At 37.3% G+C, this 17353-nt stretch overlaps 1 protein-coding gene across 10 annotated transcripts in view; it reads left to right on the forward strand.

Moving 5' to 3' along the window:
• MLIP (muscular LMNA interacting protein) overlaps nt 1-17353 on the forward strand; it is a 225113-nt gene that overhangs the window by 59303 nt on the left and 148457 nt on the right. For 6 of the 10 annotated variants that reach the window (XM_053914200.2, XM_053914199.2, XM_053914203.2 and 3 more), the window contains exon 2: nt 6410-6454. The exons of 2 other annotated variants lie outside the window; for them this stretch is intronic. In XM_053914200.2, the coding sequence (XP_053770175.1) occupies nt 6410-6454 (45 nt within the window). Of the gene's footprint in view, nt 1-6409; nt 6455-10520; nt 10609-14893; nt 14971-17353 lie in introns of those variants that run through there. 2 more of the 10 variants (XM_053914205.1, XM_053914201.2) reach the window with 2 other exon arrangements.

Here is a 17353-nt window from a genome sequence, read left to right on the forward strand (position 1 = left end):
GGTAAGTTGGCCCTTCCTCACACACCTTGACTACTACCATTTATGTTTTCAGTTTTCCATAGTGGCTTCTGCAAGGACATTTCAATACCCATTCAATTGTATTTTTAGTATGATTGTTCCAATTTGAGAAGTTAAATTGGCTCTGTGAATTTTACTGAGAATTTCAGTGCATTTTACTATATTCTTATAGAAAAACAACGCAAAAGAGTTTGCAAGCAAACTTTCAGTTTATGTAAGTCGAGAATTATTGTGGTTCACCTTTCCTTCGCTTAGTCCTAATTGCACATATTTTAACCAAATTCTTGTAAACCAGAACCCTGAGTTCATGGGCCCTAGAGTAGTGGTTTTCAAATTTTAGAATTTTCTGAAAGCTTGTTGAAACATAGATTGCTGAGTCCCACCTCCAGAGTTCCTGATTTAGCCAGTCTCGGGAGGGCTTGAGAATTCTAACAAATTCTCAGATGGTGCCGTTGTTGGTCTAGGAACAGACTGTGAGCCACTGGCTTAGAGGACCGGCTACAGATGTAAAACTATTAATCTCTGTTACAACTAATATAATTTGAATCTCAAATTTTCCTGAGATTGTGAAATTTAAATTCCTCCAGCAAAGACAACTAACTGGAGGTACATCCAATCTCAATTGAAACTTAGATTTAATTACCTAAATTTTAGGCTTCCTATCAGATACAAACTCCATAATTATGAAAAATTTTTACACGCTAGCAACAAATGGAATACTATTTACAAATTCACATTTTTAATCTGTGCAAAACCAAACTAAGTTTTTTTTTGTCATCAATTTTCCTTTCAGCCATTGTTTTTGCTGTTGAGCACATTTTCTTAAGTAATTTTTTAAACAGTTTTAAAAACTAAATTTCCACCAGGTTTGCTACCTTGTTAGTTTCAAGTTAAGTGCTTTTTTAATTTGTTTGTTTTGCAGCACTATTGATAAATGGCTCCCAGTAAGTGCCTGCTGTGATAGGTGGAAAATGTAATTGATTTTATAGTAGTGCTGAGTGCTTACCTCTGGGTCTGGCTACACTTTGCAGATGTGTGAATTGAATTGGAATGGGAGAATTCTGTTGCTAATCGCCACAAGCCTTCAGACTTAGTTTGGAAGGTGAGTGGACATGGCATTGCTTTTCTTTTCTTGGGAAAAAATGAAATCAAAGCCATAACATGTTTTTCTGTTGTTGCTGGTTCTCATCTTCTCAATTAAAAAACAAATACCTTTCGATCACAGTGCAGGTATCTTTGTCCAGTTGTCTTCCTGAAGGGTTCCTAATTTTGGTATTTTAGTTTGAGAAGGTTTGCACATGAGTGGAAATAGCCTGGCTTTGGTTTTATTTATGCAAATTAATGGGTGTGTCTCTGTTCCAGTGTTCCCACTTCAGCATGCGCAGCGGGGAGCAGAGTGGCATCAGAGAATGAGTCTAACCTTGGGGACATCAATCTTGAGTTTAAAGCCCAAGTGTGACATTTGTTAGTTATGGTGCTTGAGGCAAGTATGCAGTTTCCTTGTCAACAAACTAACATGGAGCCTGTGAGGGATTAGAATCACTAGATGTAAAATACCTGGTACACAGTAAATAGCTAATAAATGGAACTTATTTTATAGAAAGAAATTCTTGAATTTGCTCATAAACTTCAAATTTTCTAACTTCTTCGTTTTCAAAAGTACAGCTGCTATATCTGAGAAAAAATAGTCCTGAGTCTCAGCATAGTAATCAGAGAGATGCTTGTGTGCCTCTTACTGAATTTTTATCCAAGGTGATTTATGCTTGTATGTCCTTCCTTTTGAAGAATTTGTGTTTGGCTTGTTGAATTTTAATAGTGACATCAGAACTTTCACCAATTTGATCAAATTCTTTAAATGAGCTTTTAAGTGTGCAATACTTATAAATAGGGTTGTTATTGTGAGTTTGATAAATGTTGAAAATCCCTACCACCTTGCCTAGCACATACCTACTCAATAAATATTACTGATTACTGTTAGTAACCGTAATATTTAGAGATTCCATCATCCATGTTTCCAGACTGTAAGTGTTTTCCAAAGTGAAAGTGCTATTTTTTTGACCACTGCTTATGTGGGTCTGTAATCAGGATGCAAGATATCACTTTAGAGATATCTCACAAAAAGCCGGTTTCTCTTTTATTACTTATGGCCTCCTGGTCTCCCGGGCCACCAAGGCAGGTCTTTCAACAAGCTCTGGGCACCCAGCACCAAAGCTGCTGCCTCACAGGTTCTTCTTTGGAGTCTGCCAGGTAATGCCCCCGAGGTCATCCCACAAAGCTACCCTGAGGCTTGCCTTTGCCACTGAAGTTTCACTGCACTTAAAAGAGTGGGTGTGAATATGTATTATCTTATCATTAGAGAACCATTTTCTTTTCTTAATTGACAAATGGCACAAAGGGCAGAAAGAAGTTCACTGGGATCTTAATAAAGAAAAGGCATACAACTGTAATTGAATAACAATAAAAATTAAAAAAAAAGAATATTTTTCAGTAATAAGGTGATTATTTCACTGCTCTTTCAGCCTACGGAAGCCTGCTGCTCTGGTGAGCATCAGATGCAGGCTGATCTCTCTGGGGAAGCCCGGACCCCTCTCCAGGCCCCCTCCTTACCGCTCCACCCCACCCCTGATCTTGTAATCAATGGATGGACCAATGGGTGGTTTAGGGTGGGAAACTCAAGGCCCCTCCCTGTAATCTCCCTTAGCTTTCCCAAAGCCACCCCAAACAAGTATAAATCTAACTAAAAGCCATGGGCAATGTGTGCTCAGGTGTCCGATTACCCAGTCTAAACCAGGCTGATGTCTCTGGGCTGTGCCGAAGCAGCGTTTGGTGCCTTCTCTGCCCTCCCTTTCTCAACCATGTGAGTTTGGACCTATAATTTGGAAAGGCTACTTGACCACGTTTCTGGGGGAAATCATCTCTAGGGCACTGCAAGTAGGATTTAATTAATAGAAATGCAATGTAATACCCATGCTTTTTGAGATGAGGCACGTCTGTAGCCAATGTTTGCAAGGTTTCCTGCTGGAAATTGATTGCAGTCCAATAGATTTTCTCCCGGTGTTTTTTTTTTTTTCCAGGCTTCAAAGAGTAAATTTTGCATAGTGTTCTGCAGGCACTGCCAAGATCAGAGCCTCAATATAATTTTGTCTTAAACAGCCCTGTATGAAAAATGTGCATCTCCTATAATCCCCAAACGAAAGTGCACCCATTGACCACAGGGTCTGCTTGGTATTGTTTCTAGGCTCCATTCAGGACCGTGTTTTTCTGGGGGTGAGGGTGGGATTTGCCAGAGGCTAGAACTTGATGCATTTTTAGTTTTAAAAAGATAAAAGGAGAAGGAAATCGAACTGGATGTTAACCTGATTCTTACAGCAGCTGGATAGCTGTTTTCTAGCTCTTGTATCTACCAGCAAAGGACTAAACTGAATGATCCAGTGAGAATGCCTCTTGCGTTAGACTGAGTGAGGAGAGAGCCCTGTTCACCAGATTTACTCTTCCTGTTGCTTCGCTGGGCACTTCTACAATGGTGTTTACATTTTTATTGACAGCGCCTTAGACTTTAGTCTCTCCACTGTGCAAAGCCTGAATTGTCAAAGTGGGCATACTATCCTAATTAAATCCAAATCAGTTCCAGAGGAAGGACGGTCCCCTTGACTAGTAAATGTCTATTTAGACAAGAGGATGACAGTCCTTTGTGTAAAGGGCCAGATAGTCAATATTTTAGTCTCTGTGGGAGGTAACTATTTGACTCCGTGGTTGTAACAGAGGACAACATAGAAATGAATGAGCGTGGCTGTGTTCCAATAAAAGTTTATTTTCCAAAATGGGTGGCAGGCCAGAACTGGTCTGTGGACCTCAGTTGCAGACCCCTGATTTAGATAATTTCTATAAAAAGTAGACTATATTAAAAGCTTCCATATACCAAGTAATTAGCAGGTGTGATCTTGCTTGAAAAGCATACCAAACTTAACTTCTCCTTAAAAAATTAAAAAGGGCAAGGGGCTTTTAAAAGCACACCCCCGTAGCAGTGGGAGACCGCGTGTCCTCCTAAGGAGTCAGGAAAGGGCAACGCACCCTGACGGAAAAGGTGGGGCCAGTCACCCATAAGCTCAGAACACTCACTGATCGCGGCACAGTATTTACAACGTCTGCGAGGACGCAAACGCTTTAAAGAAGCAGATGGATGGAGTTCAGTCAAGAGCATTTATCTTCAGAACACATGGCTTGTGACATATGTGTTCTTGCCAGACATATAGTTGGATTATTTAAACCATCGTTGAAAAATATGGAGTGTTTTTCCATTAATGAGAAAATAGCTTTACATGCAGGTAAAAATCAACAGTTTTCTAGATCTGGAATCCACTTTGCTGTGGTCCAGTTTGTTCTCATTTTCACTCAGCAGTTTAGCAGAAAAGTGGAACAGTGACCTGAATTCGATATATGCCAACGTGACCCACTATTATTTTGGCAGAAATGTTTCAACTGGCTCCATTACCACTCCTGACAGGCAGGAGGTTCTTTGCTGTATCGTGGTGAGGGCTTGGAGATGCCTACTGCTTCCAACGTTCACAAGTTAGGTTAACAGTGTTTGAAAATGGATTTGTAATCGATTCATTTTCTCTATTTTCTCCCTAAAAATCTGCGCTTATGAAATTCCACACAGGTAGTAAGTAAGTAGTCAAAGTAGTTCTCTAGCATTTTTTACAGTCTCCGATAAGGCTTGAAAATTGCGTTGCCAGATTTAGCAACGAGAAATGCAGGACTCCCAGGGCAATTTGAATTTCAGATGAACAACAAATAATTATCTTAGTGTAAGTATTAGTTTAAGTTGCATAAAATATTAGGGACATACTTATACTAAAAATTATTCATCCTAAATATTTGTTGGGATGTAATTATACTAAAAACTTTGTTGGTGTTTATCTGAAGTTTAAATTCAGTTGCATATTCTAGCATATTGAAGTGTGTTTCAGTAAACAAAGTTTTTGCCAAATACTGTTTTATATTGGCTACTACTAAAATTTAAAAGTGTGGAGGTTTCCAGTAGACAATGCTTAATGTTTCATTGGTGAAATTGCATAGTTTAGTGTTTACTCCTAAACACCTTTTTAATGCAAATGTGGGGAAATGCTTTTACTGTCAAGGGTATGTTTTTTAAAATTCATGTTGGGCAGGAAAATTTTAAAATGAGTGAGTTTACTCTGTATTTTAACAATATATCTGTTTTTGTTGTTTAGTTTTAAGCTTTGTGGTGTGTTATTTGGAAATTAGGGATGAGAGAGAGAGGAAGAAGAAGGATGTGGGGGAGAAAGAAAGAGAGAAACTAGTACTCATCAATACTCATTACACAGAGAAAACCACTGTAAACATTTTGGGGCTTATTGGTCTAGCCTGTTGTAGATATACTTATACATGTATGATAAATACAGAAGCTAAGATGTCTTAGATATTTTAAAGCACTTCAGCTCTGAAATGTTACCTTTACAGTTAATTTCCAAATAAACTGGCTTGATTCTCCTTCCCTGTATTGTGAGAAGTCCGAGGTGCCCAAACTATTTGAAAAGTTTCACCCAAAGCGTGTCATCTCAGTTTCCCATGACCTCTTCTCCCCATTCCCCCTTTCATGGGTCCCTAACCATCCCTGTAGCTGTCACATTTCTTCTTTGCATTGTTTGTCCTCATGTTAGCATTGTCCCTCCTTCTGCCTTGCTGTAAACACCACTGACACAAAACTGGTGCACGGAGTTGACGTTTACTGAAAGTTAGAGTGGGAGTGGAGGTGGATTCCACAGTGTAACACGGGTTGGGAAGTGACTTGAGGTTGGGCACTAGACACCCTGTTCACAGCCGTATCTCTGCCATCCCCAGCCGAGGGCTTTCCCACTTGGGCCCTGGCCGCCTTCCTGGCTGGAATTGCTAACCCATGTGCGCTCCCCAAGACTTCTACGTGATCCCTCTTCTCACTGTAGAGCGCTGGCACACCCTCAACCCAACTGCCTTTGCTTCCTTGGACTCTAAAGCTGACCAAATGTTCTTACATTATCACGTGGTGTACCTAGGAAACTCTTTAATTGCCTCTTCACCCGGGCCTTCCCGGGCCCTTCGACTTTCTCAGGAAAAAACCTCTTATTTTTTATATATTTATTTCTGACTTGTACAACCAAGTCAAGGTAAGCCCCTTTATTAACCTTTAAAAATCTATCTATATCTATATTTATATATACCTACATGTAAATTTTTGCTAGAGAAACATTTTTGTAGGTTATAGCTATCATAAATATATACCATGAACATATGTGTGTATATGTGCATGTACATATACATGTATATATGTTGGCGATGCAAAGAATCAGAAGAAACTTTGCAAGTACACTTTTTCTTTAATTTGCATCAGGCCAATTACCTATGGAGAAGACTTCCTTCATCACCAGTCATTCTTGTGAGTAAAAGAACATTTATTCCTTTTTTATGCCCCCTTTTCCCTGATCTTCCTCATTCTGACCTCATAGAGTTTTAAAGGAGCTATATTCTAAGATTCATGGTTTTGCTACATGACAGAGAGAAATGAACTTTCGATGTCAGTTGAAATGTTTTGTTTATCCCTTTCTATATTAGTTTTCTCATTCTTGCCCAGGGTTTACTATCTTGCATTTAGTGTTCATAATAATTTTCATGAACATTTTATGTTAACACTACATTTAATCTATAAAATTATATGTAGTTGGTTTTAGATTTTTAGAAGTAATATGTGCCCTGACTGGTGTGGCTCAGTGGACTGGGCATCGCCCTGCGAGCCAAAAGGTCACCAGTTTGATTCCTGGTCAGGCAGTCAGGTCCCTGGCTGGGGAGATGCAACCGGTCAATGTTTGTCTCACACAGTGATCTTTCTCTCCCTCTCTTCCCCTCTCTCTAAAAATAAAAATAAATAAAATATTTAAAAAATAAAAATAATAATGCAAGTTATATCATGGTAGTTATTCTAGGTTAGTTATTTTATTGCTTTGTACTATTTCACTGGATAAATATATAATAGTGTATTCATTTATTCTTCAATTGACAGGGCTTTAGATTATTTCCTATTGCTGTGCTCTTTTCCTCTGATGTGAATCATTCATAAAATGTTCATGTACATGATTTCTTGGGTCAGGTACAGGCGTTTCTCTAGGGTATATGCCCAGGGATGGGATTGTCAAGTCAAAGAGCATACCTGTGCTTTCCTTTTTTTGGGATGTTGCCAAATTGCTCTCCGAAGTGGATTTACCAGTTCACTATCCATTCAGCTATACGTGACATTACCTGTTGCTCCCTATCCTTGCCGGCATATAGTATTGCCAATTTGGTGGGTAAGAAAGAATATTTTATTATGGGTTTAATTTGCATTTTTCTGACTGCAATTAAGACTGCATATTTTTTCATGCTTTGTTTTTGTCACTTATGTTTCTTATTCTTTGTATTTTCTTCTTTTATAATTTGGTAATTATTCCATTTATTTAAAAAATCAGCTTGGAGAGCACTATATATATGTTCTGCATCTATGAGTTTTTTAATTTTTATTTTTTGCTTAATCCCTTCGCTGTTTTCACCCAGCCCTCAACTCTACTCCCCTCTAACAGCCACCAGTCTGCTCTCCAGACCCGTGAGTCTGCCTCCACCCTGTTCACTCATTTTGCTCATCAGATGCTACACATAAGTAAAGTTCTGTGGTATTTTTCTTTCTCTGATTGGCTTATTTCACTTAGCATAATAGTCTCCAGGTCCATCCAGGCTGGTGCAAAAGGTAAGAGTTCCTTCTTTTTTATGGCTGAGTAGTATTTCATTGTATAAATGTGCTGTAGCGTTTTATCTGCTGTTCTACTGATGGGCACTTGGGCTGCTTCCAAATCTTGGTTATTGTAAATAATGCTTCAATAAACATGGGGTGCATATACTTTTTGATTTGGTGTTTTGGGGCTTTTTTTGGATGTATTCCAAGAAGTGGAATCACTGGGCCATAAAGCAGTTGCATTTTACATTTTTTGAGGTTACTCCATACTGTTTTGCACAGTGGCTGCACCAGTCTGCATTCCCACAATAGGGCATGAGGTTCTCTTTATTCCACATCCTCACCAACACCTGTTGTTGATTTATTGCTGATGGCCATTCTGACAGGTGTGAGGTGATATCTCATTGTGGTTTTGATTTTCATTTTTCTGATAAGTAGTGACATTGACCATGTTTTCATATATCTATTTGCCATCTCTATATCCTCTTTGGAGAAGTGTCTATTCAGGTCCTTAGTCCAGTTTTTAACTAGGTTGTTTGTTTTTTTGGTGTTGAGTTTTCTAAGTTCCTTATAGATTCTGGATATTCACCCTTTATCAGATGTATCATTGATGAGTATGTTCTCTCATTCAGTGGGTTGTCTTTTCATTTTGTTGATGGTTTCCTTTGCTGTGCAAAAACTATTCAGTTTGATGTAGTCCCATTTGTTTATTTTTTCTTTTGTTTTCTGATATGTCTTTTTGAGAAGACATATCAGAAAAAAATATTGCTAAGAGAGATGTCAGAGATTTGACTGCCTATGTTTTCTTTTAGGATTTTTGTGGCTTCAACTCTAACATTTAAGTATTTAATCAATTTTGAGGTTATTCTTGTGTTTGGAATAAAAGAGTGGTCTAATTTTATTTTTTACATGTATCTGTCCAATTTTCCTAACACCATTTATTGAGTATACTATCTTTATCCCATTGTATGTTCTTGTCTCCTTTATCAAATATTAATTGACCGTAAATATGTGGGTTTATTTCTGGGCTCTGTCTTCTGTTCTGCTGATCTATATGTCTGTTTTTATGCCAGTACCATGCTCCTCTGATTATTATTGCCTTTTGGTATAGTTTAATATTATATAGTGTGCATCCTCCAATGTTTTGTCTTCTTTCTCAGGGTGGCTGAGGATATTTGGCATCTTTTGTGGTTCCATATAAATTTTTGGAATGGTTGTTCCAGTTTGGTGAAATATGCCTTTGGTTTCTTGATAGGAATTGTGTTGAATCGGTAGGTTGCTTGGGTAGTATGGACACTTTAATGATGTTGATTTTTCCTATGCATGAATATACTATATGCTCCCATTTATTTGTATCTTCTTCAATTTCTTTCTTCAGTGTCTTATAATTTTCTGAGTATAGGCTTTTTAACTCCTTGATTAAATTTATTCCTAGGTGTTTTATTTTTTTATGCAATTCTAAATGGGAATTTTTTTTAGTTTCCCTTTCTGGTAGTTCATTATGGGTGCATCAAAATCAATGGATTTATGGATATTTATTTTGTATCCTTTTACTTTACTGAATTCATTTGTCAGTTCTAGTAGTTTTTTGGTGGAATCTTTAGGGTTCTCTATATACAGTATCATGTCAGCTGCAAATAATTGTTCCTTATACAGATTTTTTCAAAACATTTACTGTGAATATCTTCTCTCCATCTATGAATTAGTGTTGCATTTTTTCGTTCTGTGGATTAACATAGCAGTTAACTCATTGTGTAATACTTTGTGTTTGTCTATTTCTTTTTCTCTCTCTTTTTAAGGATTTTATTTATTTATTTTTAGAGAGAAGGGAAGGGAAGGAGAACAAGAGGGAGAGAACATCAATGTGTGCTTGCCTTTTGTGTACCCTCTCCTGGGGACCTGGCCTGCAACCCAGGCATTTGCCCTGACTGGGAATTGAACTGGCAACCCTTTGGAGTGCAGGCTGGCCCTCAACCCACTAAGCCACACTGCCAGGACTATCTCTTTCTCTTATAAGGCTATGAATTCAAGTGAGAGCAGGTACAGACTTTTTCATTTTTATTTTCTTAATCCTTGGTACAAAGATGACACTGAGCAAAATTGCTTGAATTGACTTGAGAGGGCTACTTAATTTAACAGATGCTATTGTAAATGCTTATTGATATTAGAAGGACGGGGAGGGAAGAAGAGAGAGAGAGCAACAAAGATGTAAGAGAGAAACATTATAGATTGCCTTTCATACATGCCCCAATGGGGGTCTGGGGAAGGTGGAGAGTGAATCCACAACCTAGGCGTGTGCCCTGATGGGGAATTGAACCTGTGACCTTTCTACACTGGCCTTGGCTTTTTTTTTAAAACAGAAACGTTCAATTCGAAAGCATTTTGGTCAATTTTAGTCATGTGGTATATACATATGTATTTGTATGTATACATACCACTTGAAAGAGTGACACTTTGCAACCAAGTCATATTAGGTCCTTTGATTAAACTTCAAAATAGGGCTTCCCTCAATTTCCGGGCAGAGTTTCTCTTAGAACACTTCTAAGGTCAAGATAGGTTAATATATTCAGATGGGATTGAAATAACAGATGCACTGCTATTTCTAGTCGAGAGCTGTTGGGGAAGCAGGGAGGAAGGAGGCATAATTGTACAATGCTTTGTCATCTTTGAAGCTTATCAATATCAGCAGCTGACACAGGCAAGTGTTTGCTAATGAGGTCTATTGGCTGACACCGACTCTGTCGTTACAAGCACTGCTTCCTTGACATCTCCTAGATAGACATGTGGCACCAGGCTCCGTGTGCAGCTGGCACCTTGGATTTGAATGTACTGTGAGTTCTCTGGAATTGTTAGTGCAATTCCTTGTTATTGTCACTATGTCACATACTTTTGACCTCAACAATAGCTGCATTTTGTCTTTGTTTCTTGCTTTACATCACAGTAGTTATGTTTTCGTTGATGGGACTTTTTATAGTGGCAGGAGGTTATAGAAGTGAAGTTAGTGGTGGACTGATGATTGCTCAATTTTGAACAGCTCAAGGAAAAGTTGATTTGTAGTAAAACTTTATATAATGAGAAACAATTTAAGTAAATTGTGGGTTGCAGTGGGAGTCATGAATTTGTAGAACTGCTTTCCATTTAAGATGAAACTGTTTTTAAGACTAAATTTGAGGATATATATATTTTTAAATTTTTAAAAATTTTAAGTAGGAGGAACTCGGGACTGTAAAAATGTATCATAATATGGGTAATTTGTTCTTGAAATACATTTCAAATGCAATTTTAACTTCTTAACATATTTTCAGTTATGCATTAGGATTACAAAATACAGAAGCCACAATTCTCACATTTCCACCTTTCTCCTTCCTTGAACTTCATTCTCTCCCTCTCCCCCTCTACCTCTCTCACCTCCATCTCTCCCCCACCCTCCCTTTTCTTTCCTAACCTGGCACCCAAACATTTCTATACTCTTCAGGTGAAACCTAGCATTCAATTTTTAAAGTTTTATTACCTGTTCCCACCCCCTCTATAGTGTCCTTTGAAACTAAGAATTATTCACAGTGGTGCCTGGAGATAAGGTGGCTATTTATGGTGCTGTACATAATTACATTTACAGTTGGGTGTGTCAAGTCTATGATGATGGACTAATAAATGGGTACTGAATGTTCCTGCAGCTTTTATTTGTGAGGCATTGCTCATGCCATCCGGGTCACATTACCCAGATGTAAGTGAAATGAAACAGGGAAGGGAGGATTTATCTAATCCGCCATGAAGGCATTCCAGAGTGATTTGATTGTTTTTCTCCACTTCCTAGCAGGTGGCGATGTGCACGTGTAAGAACCGGAATTTTTTTTTTTTTTTAATTTGGGTTAGTAAGAGAGAAAAGTACTCTTTGCCTTGAAATGTGGTCATTTTTTTTCTTCCAGAATTCCTCAAATTGGGAAGATTAGTACATTTTTATTGCCTTTTCAGCTGTAACTGTTTCCAATATGTCCTGGTTGTTGTAAAGGTCTTTTTATCTCACAGTCGAAAGAGCAGTTGGATAGAGAATTTTTATTCCAGAAATTCAGCAATTGTGAATTTCTATCAATTTTTTCTGCCTCATTTATTTTTTGTCTCAAAGTTATATATGCTAAGACTTGAAGGTTTTTAAAGATGTTGGAAGTTATTCTAGAAATGTGTTCAGATTCTATAGCAAGCACCCACTTCTTGGAAGACCCAATAGCATGCATGGGTCTGATTTCTAATCCACTGCACTTGTCTTGTAGATGGCTTTTCACTAGCAATGCATTCATGGGAGAATTTTCATCCTTGGTTAAGGCATAGCTCTAAATGGGTGTCCCTTACATGGATTACTGAGGGACATGGCCCAGTATATTTGAGAGTAACATCTCCACCCTAGTCCTCTATCCTGATTCCAGCCTCACAGTTTCTAACTGGCTGCTATTCCCAGTGGCATCCCGGAGAGAGGCAAATCTCTGAGAAGCATTGTAGGAGAGTGGTTAAGATCACGGTGCCATGGAGTCAGAGAGATCCAGATTCGAGTTGTAGATCTATCATTGGCTTGATGTATGTCCTTGGGAGGAGTTATGTAACTATTTTTAAAACATATATTAAGACTTTAGTTCTAGAGAAGTATAGCTTCTAATTTCACGTGTATTATAATCTCATAATTATTATCACCATCTCTGATCATGTCAAAATTCTATGGGGGTATTTGAAGAGGGCAGGTTTCTCATTTGAAGGTAGCATACTGGTCAACAAAAGGAATCGATAGCTAAAGAAGGCCCAGCAGGGTGAATCTGAGCAGCTTTACAGGGACAGCTGTGTGGTGTCCTGTGAGAAGCCCTCACCTTGCCAAGTGCCGATCTGTTCCCGTGAAGAGCTCACTGTGTGTAATCTCTTCCAGCTGTCCTTACATGGCGCGTATTCGTGCTCATTTTCTTATTCATGTCTCCAGGATTCAGCCCATCTCAAGGCTTCTTTTTCCCACCCCGGGCAGTCTCATAGCTTATTAAACTTCATTCTCCTTCATGTTGGTGACTTCTAAGTCTACATTTACTACTATCGCTTCTCCTGAATTCTAGGCGTACATTTCCAGTTGCCACCTCAACATTATTATTTCTAAAATAATTTCTTTTGCTAGTGGCATTAGTGTGTCTCAAATCTATTTCTTTTTAATTCACACATAGAATGTTTCTAAATGAAATCTCTATTTATATTTTTATTTATATATATGTGTTTCATATCTTAATGAACATTCTCAATGATTCAAGGAGTAGGAACATATATCACACATATTCCCTGAAAAATTTACTAAAAAGTATAATTCAAGTAATCAAAGAGTTAAAATCAAAAACTTCTGTGGAATCTATGATAGGAATTGAGTGGTATGAGTATTTTTAAAATTTAAATATATCTAAATTATTAAATTAACTGTGATTATGAAACCCAATATTAAATAACAATTTTTTAATGCAAAAGATATATGATTTTAAGAAATAACTATAATACATTGGAATGATACAGTACCAGAATATACAGATCTGTATTTTGTAAGGTATGCATAGGTAAGTGGGAAAAAATAAAAGATTCAAGACCTTTCTCATTTTTTATGTTAGAATTGGTCTCTAGATACAATTTCACTTCCATGTTGTGGATTAAAATATATTTGCTTTAGCAGGTGAATATAAAGTATATAGTTACCCAGTAATGGAAGTTAAAACAGACAATATCATAACTTCCAAGTTATCAGAAATAATGAAATAAAGGGAAAAATATATAAACTATAAAACACAGGAAACAAAAAACAAATGAGAAAGTATTAACAAATAAGATGATAAAAACAGGTGCTAAAGTACTTGTTGTAACAATAAATGAAAGGAACAAATATCTTCTTTAAGGCCCTCATGGAAACCTACCACTGAATAAATGAAGTATAAATTTCCAAGGCAGCATTCCAAACTGTCCGTATTCTTCCTGGACACATCATATGCAGCTGGAACTTCTACTGCTCGGATTCATGTGTCCTAAGTCTTAGATAAACTAACCTACTGGCTGTTTTTGTGTGTACACGTGTGTTTTGGCCTTTTCCCTCCTCAGATTTACCACTTTTATATGTTTGTTCATTTATTTTCTACCTACAGTTACTCCTTGGTAGGTGACATAATTCAATCTCAAACTTTATTTATTTATTTATTTTTCAAGTACAGGTATCTCCATTCCCCCCCACAACTCTCCACCTCCCACCCTCGATCCTACCCACTTTGGCTTTGTCCATGGGTCCTTTATACATGCTCTTTGATGACCCTGCCCCTTCCCCAATGCCCCATTATTCCCTCCCTCTTCCCCTCTGGTTACTGTCAATTTGTTCTTTATTTCAATGTCTCTGGTTATACTTTGCTCAATTGTTTGTTTTGTTGATTAGGTTCCACTTATAGGTGAGATCATATGGTATTTGTCTTTCACTGCCTGGCTTATTTCATTTAGCATAATGCTCTCCAGTTCCATCCATGCTGTTGCAAAGGGTAGGAGCTCCTTCTTTCTTTCTGCTATGTAGTATTCCATTGTGTAAAAGTACCATAGTTTTGTGATGCACTCATTTACTGGTGGGCACTTAGGCTTTTTTCAGCACTTGGCTATTGAAAATTGTGCTGCTATGAACGTAGGGGTGCACAGGTTCTTTTGAGTTGGTGTTTCAGGATTCTTAGGGTATAATTCCAGCAGTGGAATTGCAGGGTCAAAAGGCAGTTCCATTTTTAAGTTTCTGAGGAAATTCCACTATGCATCCCAGTGTTCATAGCAGCACAATTTACAATAGCCAAGTGCTGGAAGCAACCTAAGTGCCCATCAGTAAATGAGTGCATCACAAAACTATGGTACATTTGCACAATGGAATACTATGCAGCAGAAAGAAAGAAGGAGCTCCTACCCTTTGCAACAGCATGGATGGAACTGGAGAGCATTATGCTAAATGAAATAAGCCAGGCAGTGAAAGACAAATACCACATGACCTCACCTATAAGTGGAACCTAATCAACAAAACAAACAATTGAGCAAAGTATAACCAGAGACATGGAAATAAAGAACAAATTGACAGTAACCAGAGGGGAAGAGGGAGGGAGTAATGGGGCATTGGGGAAGGGGCAGAGTCATCAAGGAGCATGTATAAAGGACCCACGGACAAAGCCAAGGTGGGTAGGATTGAGGGTGGGAGGTGGGGGTGGGTGGGGAAGGGAAGGGTGGTGGTGGGGGAAATGGAGACAACCGTACTTGAACAACAATAGAAAAATTAAAAAAAATAAAAGAGATTATTTACAGTTTTCCCTTTTTCAGCTAAATGTACTTGATCTTTCTATTTGCTCAGATCCAAAACTTTGGAAGTATCATCAGCTCCTGTCATCTCTCAGATCCCACAGCCAGTCCATTAACATCACTGTGTCTCCCCTCAAAACACATTCAGTCTCCCAAATTCCTACTTCCTCCACAGATACTATCTTGGTCCTAAACTAATCTTATCTTGCCTGGATTTAGGGCAAAATTAATCCTTTCTTTTCACTTTTTTTGCTTCCACCCATGTTACCCTATGGTGTATTGCAGTGATTTTAAACCGGTGTGCCCCAAGAAGTTTTAAAATATGCAATACCTGACTATTTAGTCAGGGGCACTGACCTCTTTTCTCTTAGTTTGTCAAATTAAAAAATAACAATAGCTAACAACAATAACCTCCTGGCACAAATGAATAAAAATTATACCTATTTTTTGTCAGATCAGCAAAAAATATATTTTTTGGTGTGCCACAGAATTTAGTAATTATTTTATGTGTTCCATGATATGAAAAAGGTTGAAAATTGCTGGTCTATTGTTTTATTTTTTAAGTGTAAACTTTTATTCTCTTGCAAAGTTTAAGACTCCCCCCACCCCCAGCCTTTCCCAAGACATCTTGTCAGAACAAATCAGTTTAAATAAGCCAATATGATTAGTGTCTATTGCCCAATAATTGTCTGTACATCTAAAATAAAGCAATAGTTTCATTGTGTTTTTGCTTCAGGCTAACAAAGGATTCATTATAGCAGTTTGATCATTGATATTTGTGATTTACTAGAACTGACATAAGTGTATTTTGTACTAAAATGTTTGAATATACATATTCTTTTCATATTTTTACATGTGATTTAATATTAAAAACATCAAAGTGGAGTTTTGATATTTCACACAAAAATATCACAGAGGAGTTTTAAGAATAGGACAATGAAAAGCAGAAATCCTTTATCTAGGTTCACCAGTTATTTAACATTTTGTCACATTTGCTTTATATCTCTGTATCTATCACCTATCTATCGATCAGTCATTTTTCTTGAACCAATTGAGAGTAAGCTGTGGACATCATGACATTTCATTTCTCATACTTCAGCATGAATTTTCTAAGTATAAGATAGTTTTCTTATATAAGCACATGACAGTTATTAAATTTAGGAAATTTAGCGCTGATGCAATACTGTTCTCTAACATGGGCTCTATATTAATTGTCTTCATAGTTACTACCCTGATCTCAAACTCATCCTTTCTTTTCTGGACTAGTGCAAATTAGAACACTGCCCATTATAATACAGGGTGGGGCCAAAAAAGTAGGTTTACAGTTGTGAGTATGTGAAACACAGAGTTTATTCCTGTATTATTATTTATGAATTATTGTATTTTCCATATGAACAACTGTAAAACTACTCTGCCTTACCCTGTATTATCTGTGATAGCGTTATTTCTTTTCAATAAGGAGTGCAATCCACGATCATGTGTTATATTTACATATCATGTCTTTTGGGTTTTCTTTATATAGTTTCTCATCTTTTGTTTTTTTAATATAGTTTCTCATCTTTTCTCTGTCTTTCCTGATATTAACATTTTGAAGAGTGCAGAATATTTTACTTTGTAGCTCTTTACTCTTGGAGATTTTTGCTTGTTTCCTCATGATTAGATTCAGGTTATTATCTTTTGACTGCCATGAAATATTATTTAAGTGATATATTCTTATCATATCATATCAGAAGGCACATGATTTCAGTGTGTTCATTTAAGGTTGAAGCTAATGAACACTCGATTAAGGCGGTCACCTTTGGAATTAATACATAATCTATAAGGAGATATTAAACGTCCTTGTATCAATTTCTTTTGTTTTTCTTGTGCAGTGACATTTCAATTTTATCTCTGATAAATTTGTTTCTGTTTACATTCACTTTTAGGATCCTCTCCATTATTGTTGATTTAATTTTGTCTTTGTAAACATGTAAAACTTTAACATGATTTCAAAAGTCAAAACTCCTTCCTGCTTTTTCCTTCCCTTCCCCACTGCAAGTAATCACTTTATTCATTCCTGTTTTATCATTTCCTGTTTTCTGTTCCTAATATAACAACCAGAATGATCCCTACAAAAGAAGCATAGTGAAATCATGTTACTGCTTTGCTCCTAATGTCCCAATAGTTTCCCATCTCACTCGGAATAAAAGCCAAAGTCCTAGTGTCCGGCAGGGCTCTGATAATCTGGCCTCATTCTCAAGCACTGTTGTCTCATCGGCTGTG

Source organism: Desmodus rotundus, chromosome 11 (assembly GCF_022682495.2).
Source record: "Desmodus rotundus isolate HL8 chromosome 11, HLdesRot8A.1, whole genome shotgun sequence".
In the NCBI taxonomy this organism is placed as follows: Eukaryota; Metazoa; Chordata; class Mammalia; order Chiroptera; family Phyllostomidae; genus Desmodus; species Desmodus rotundus.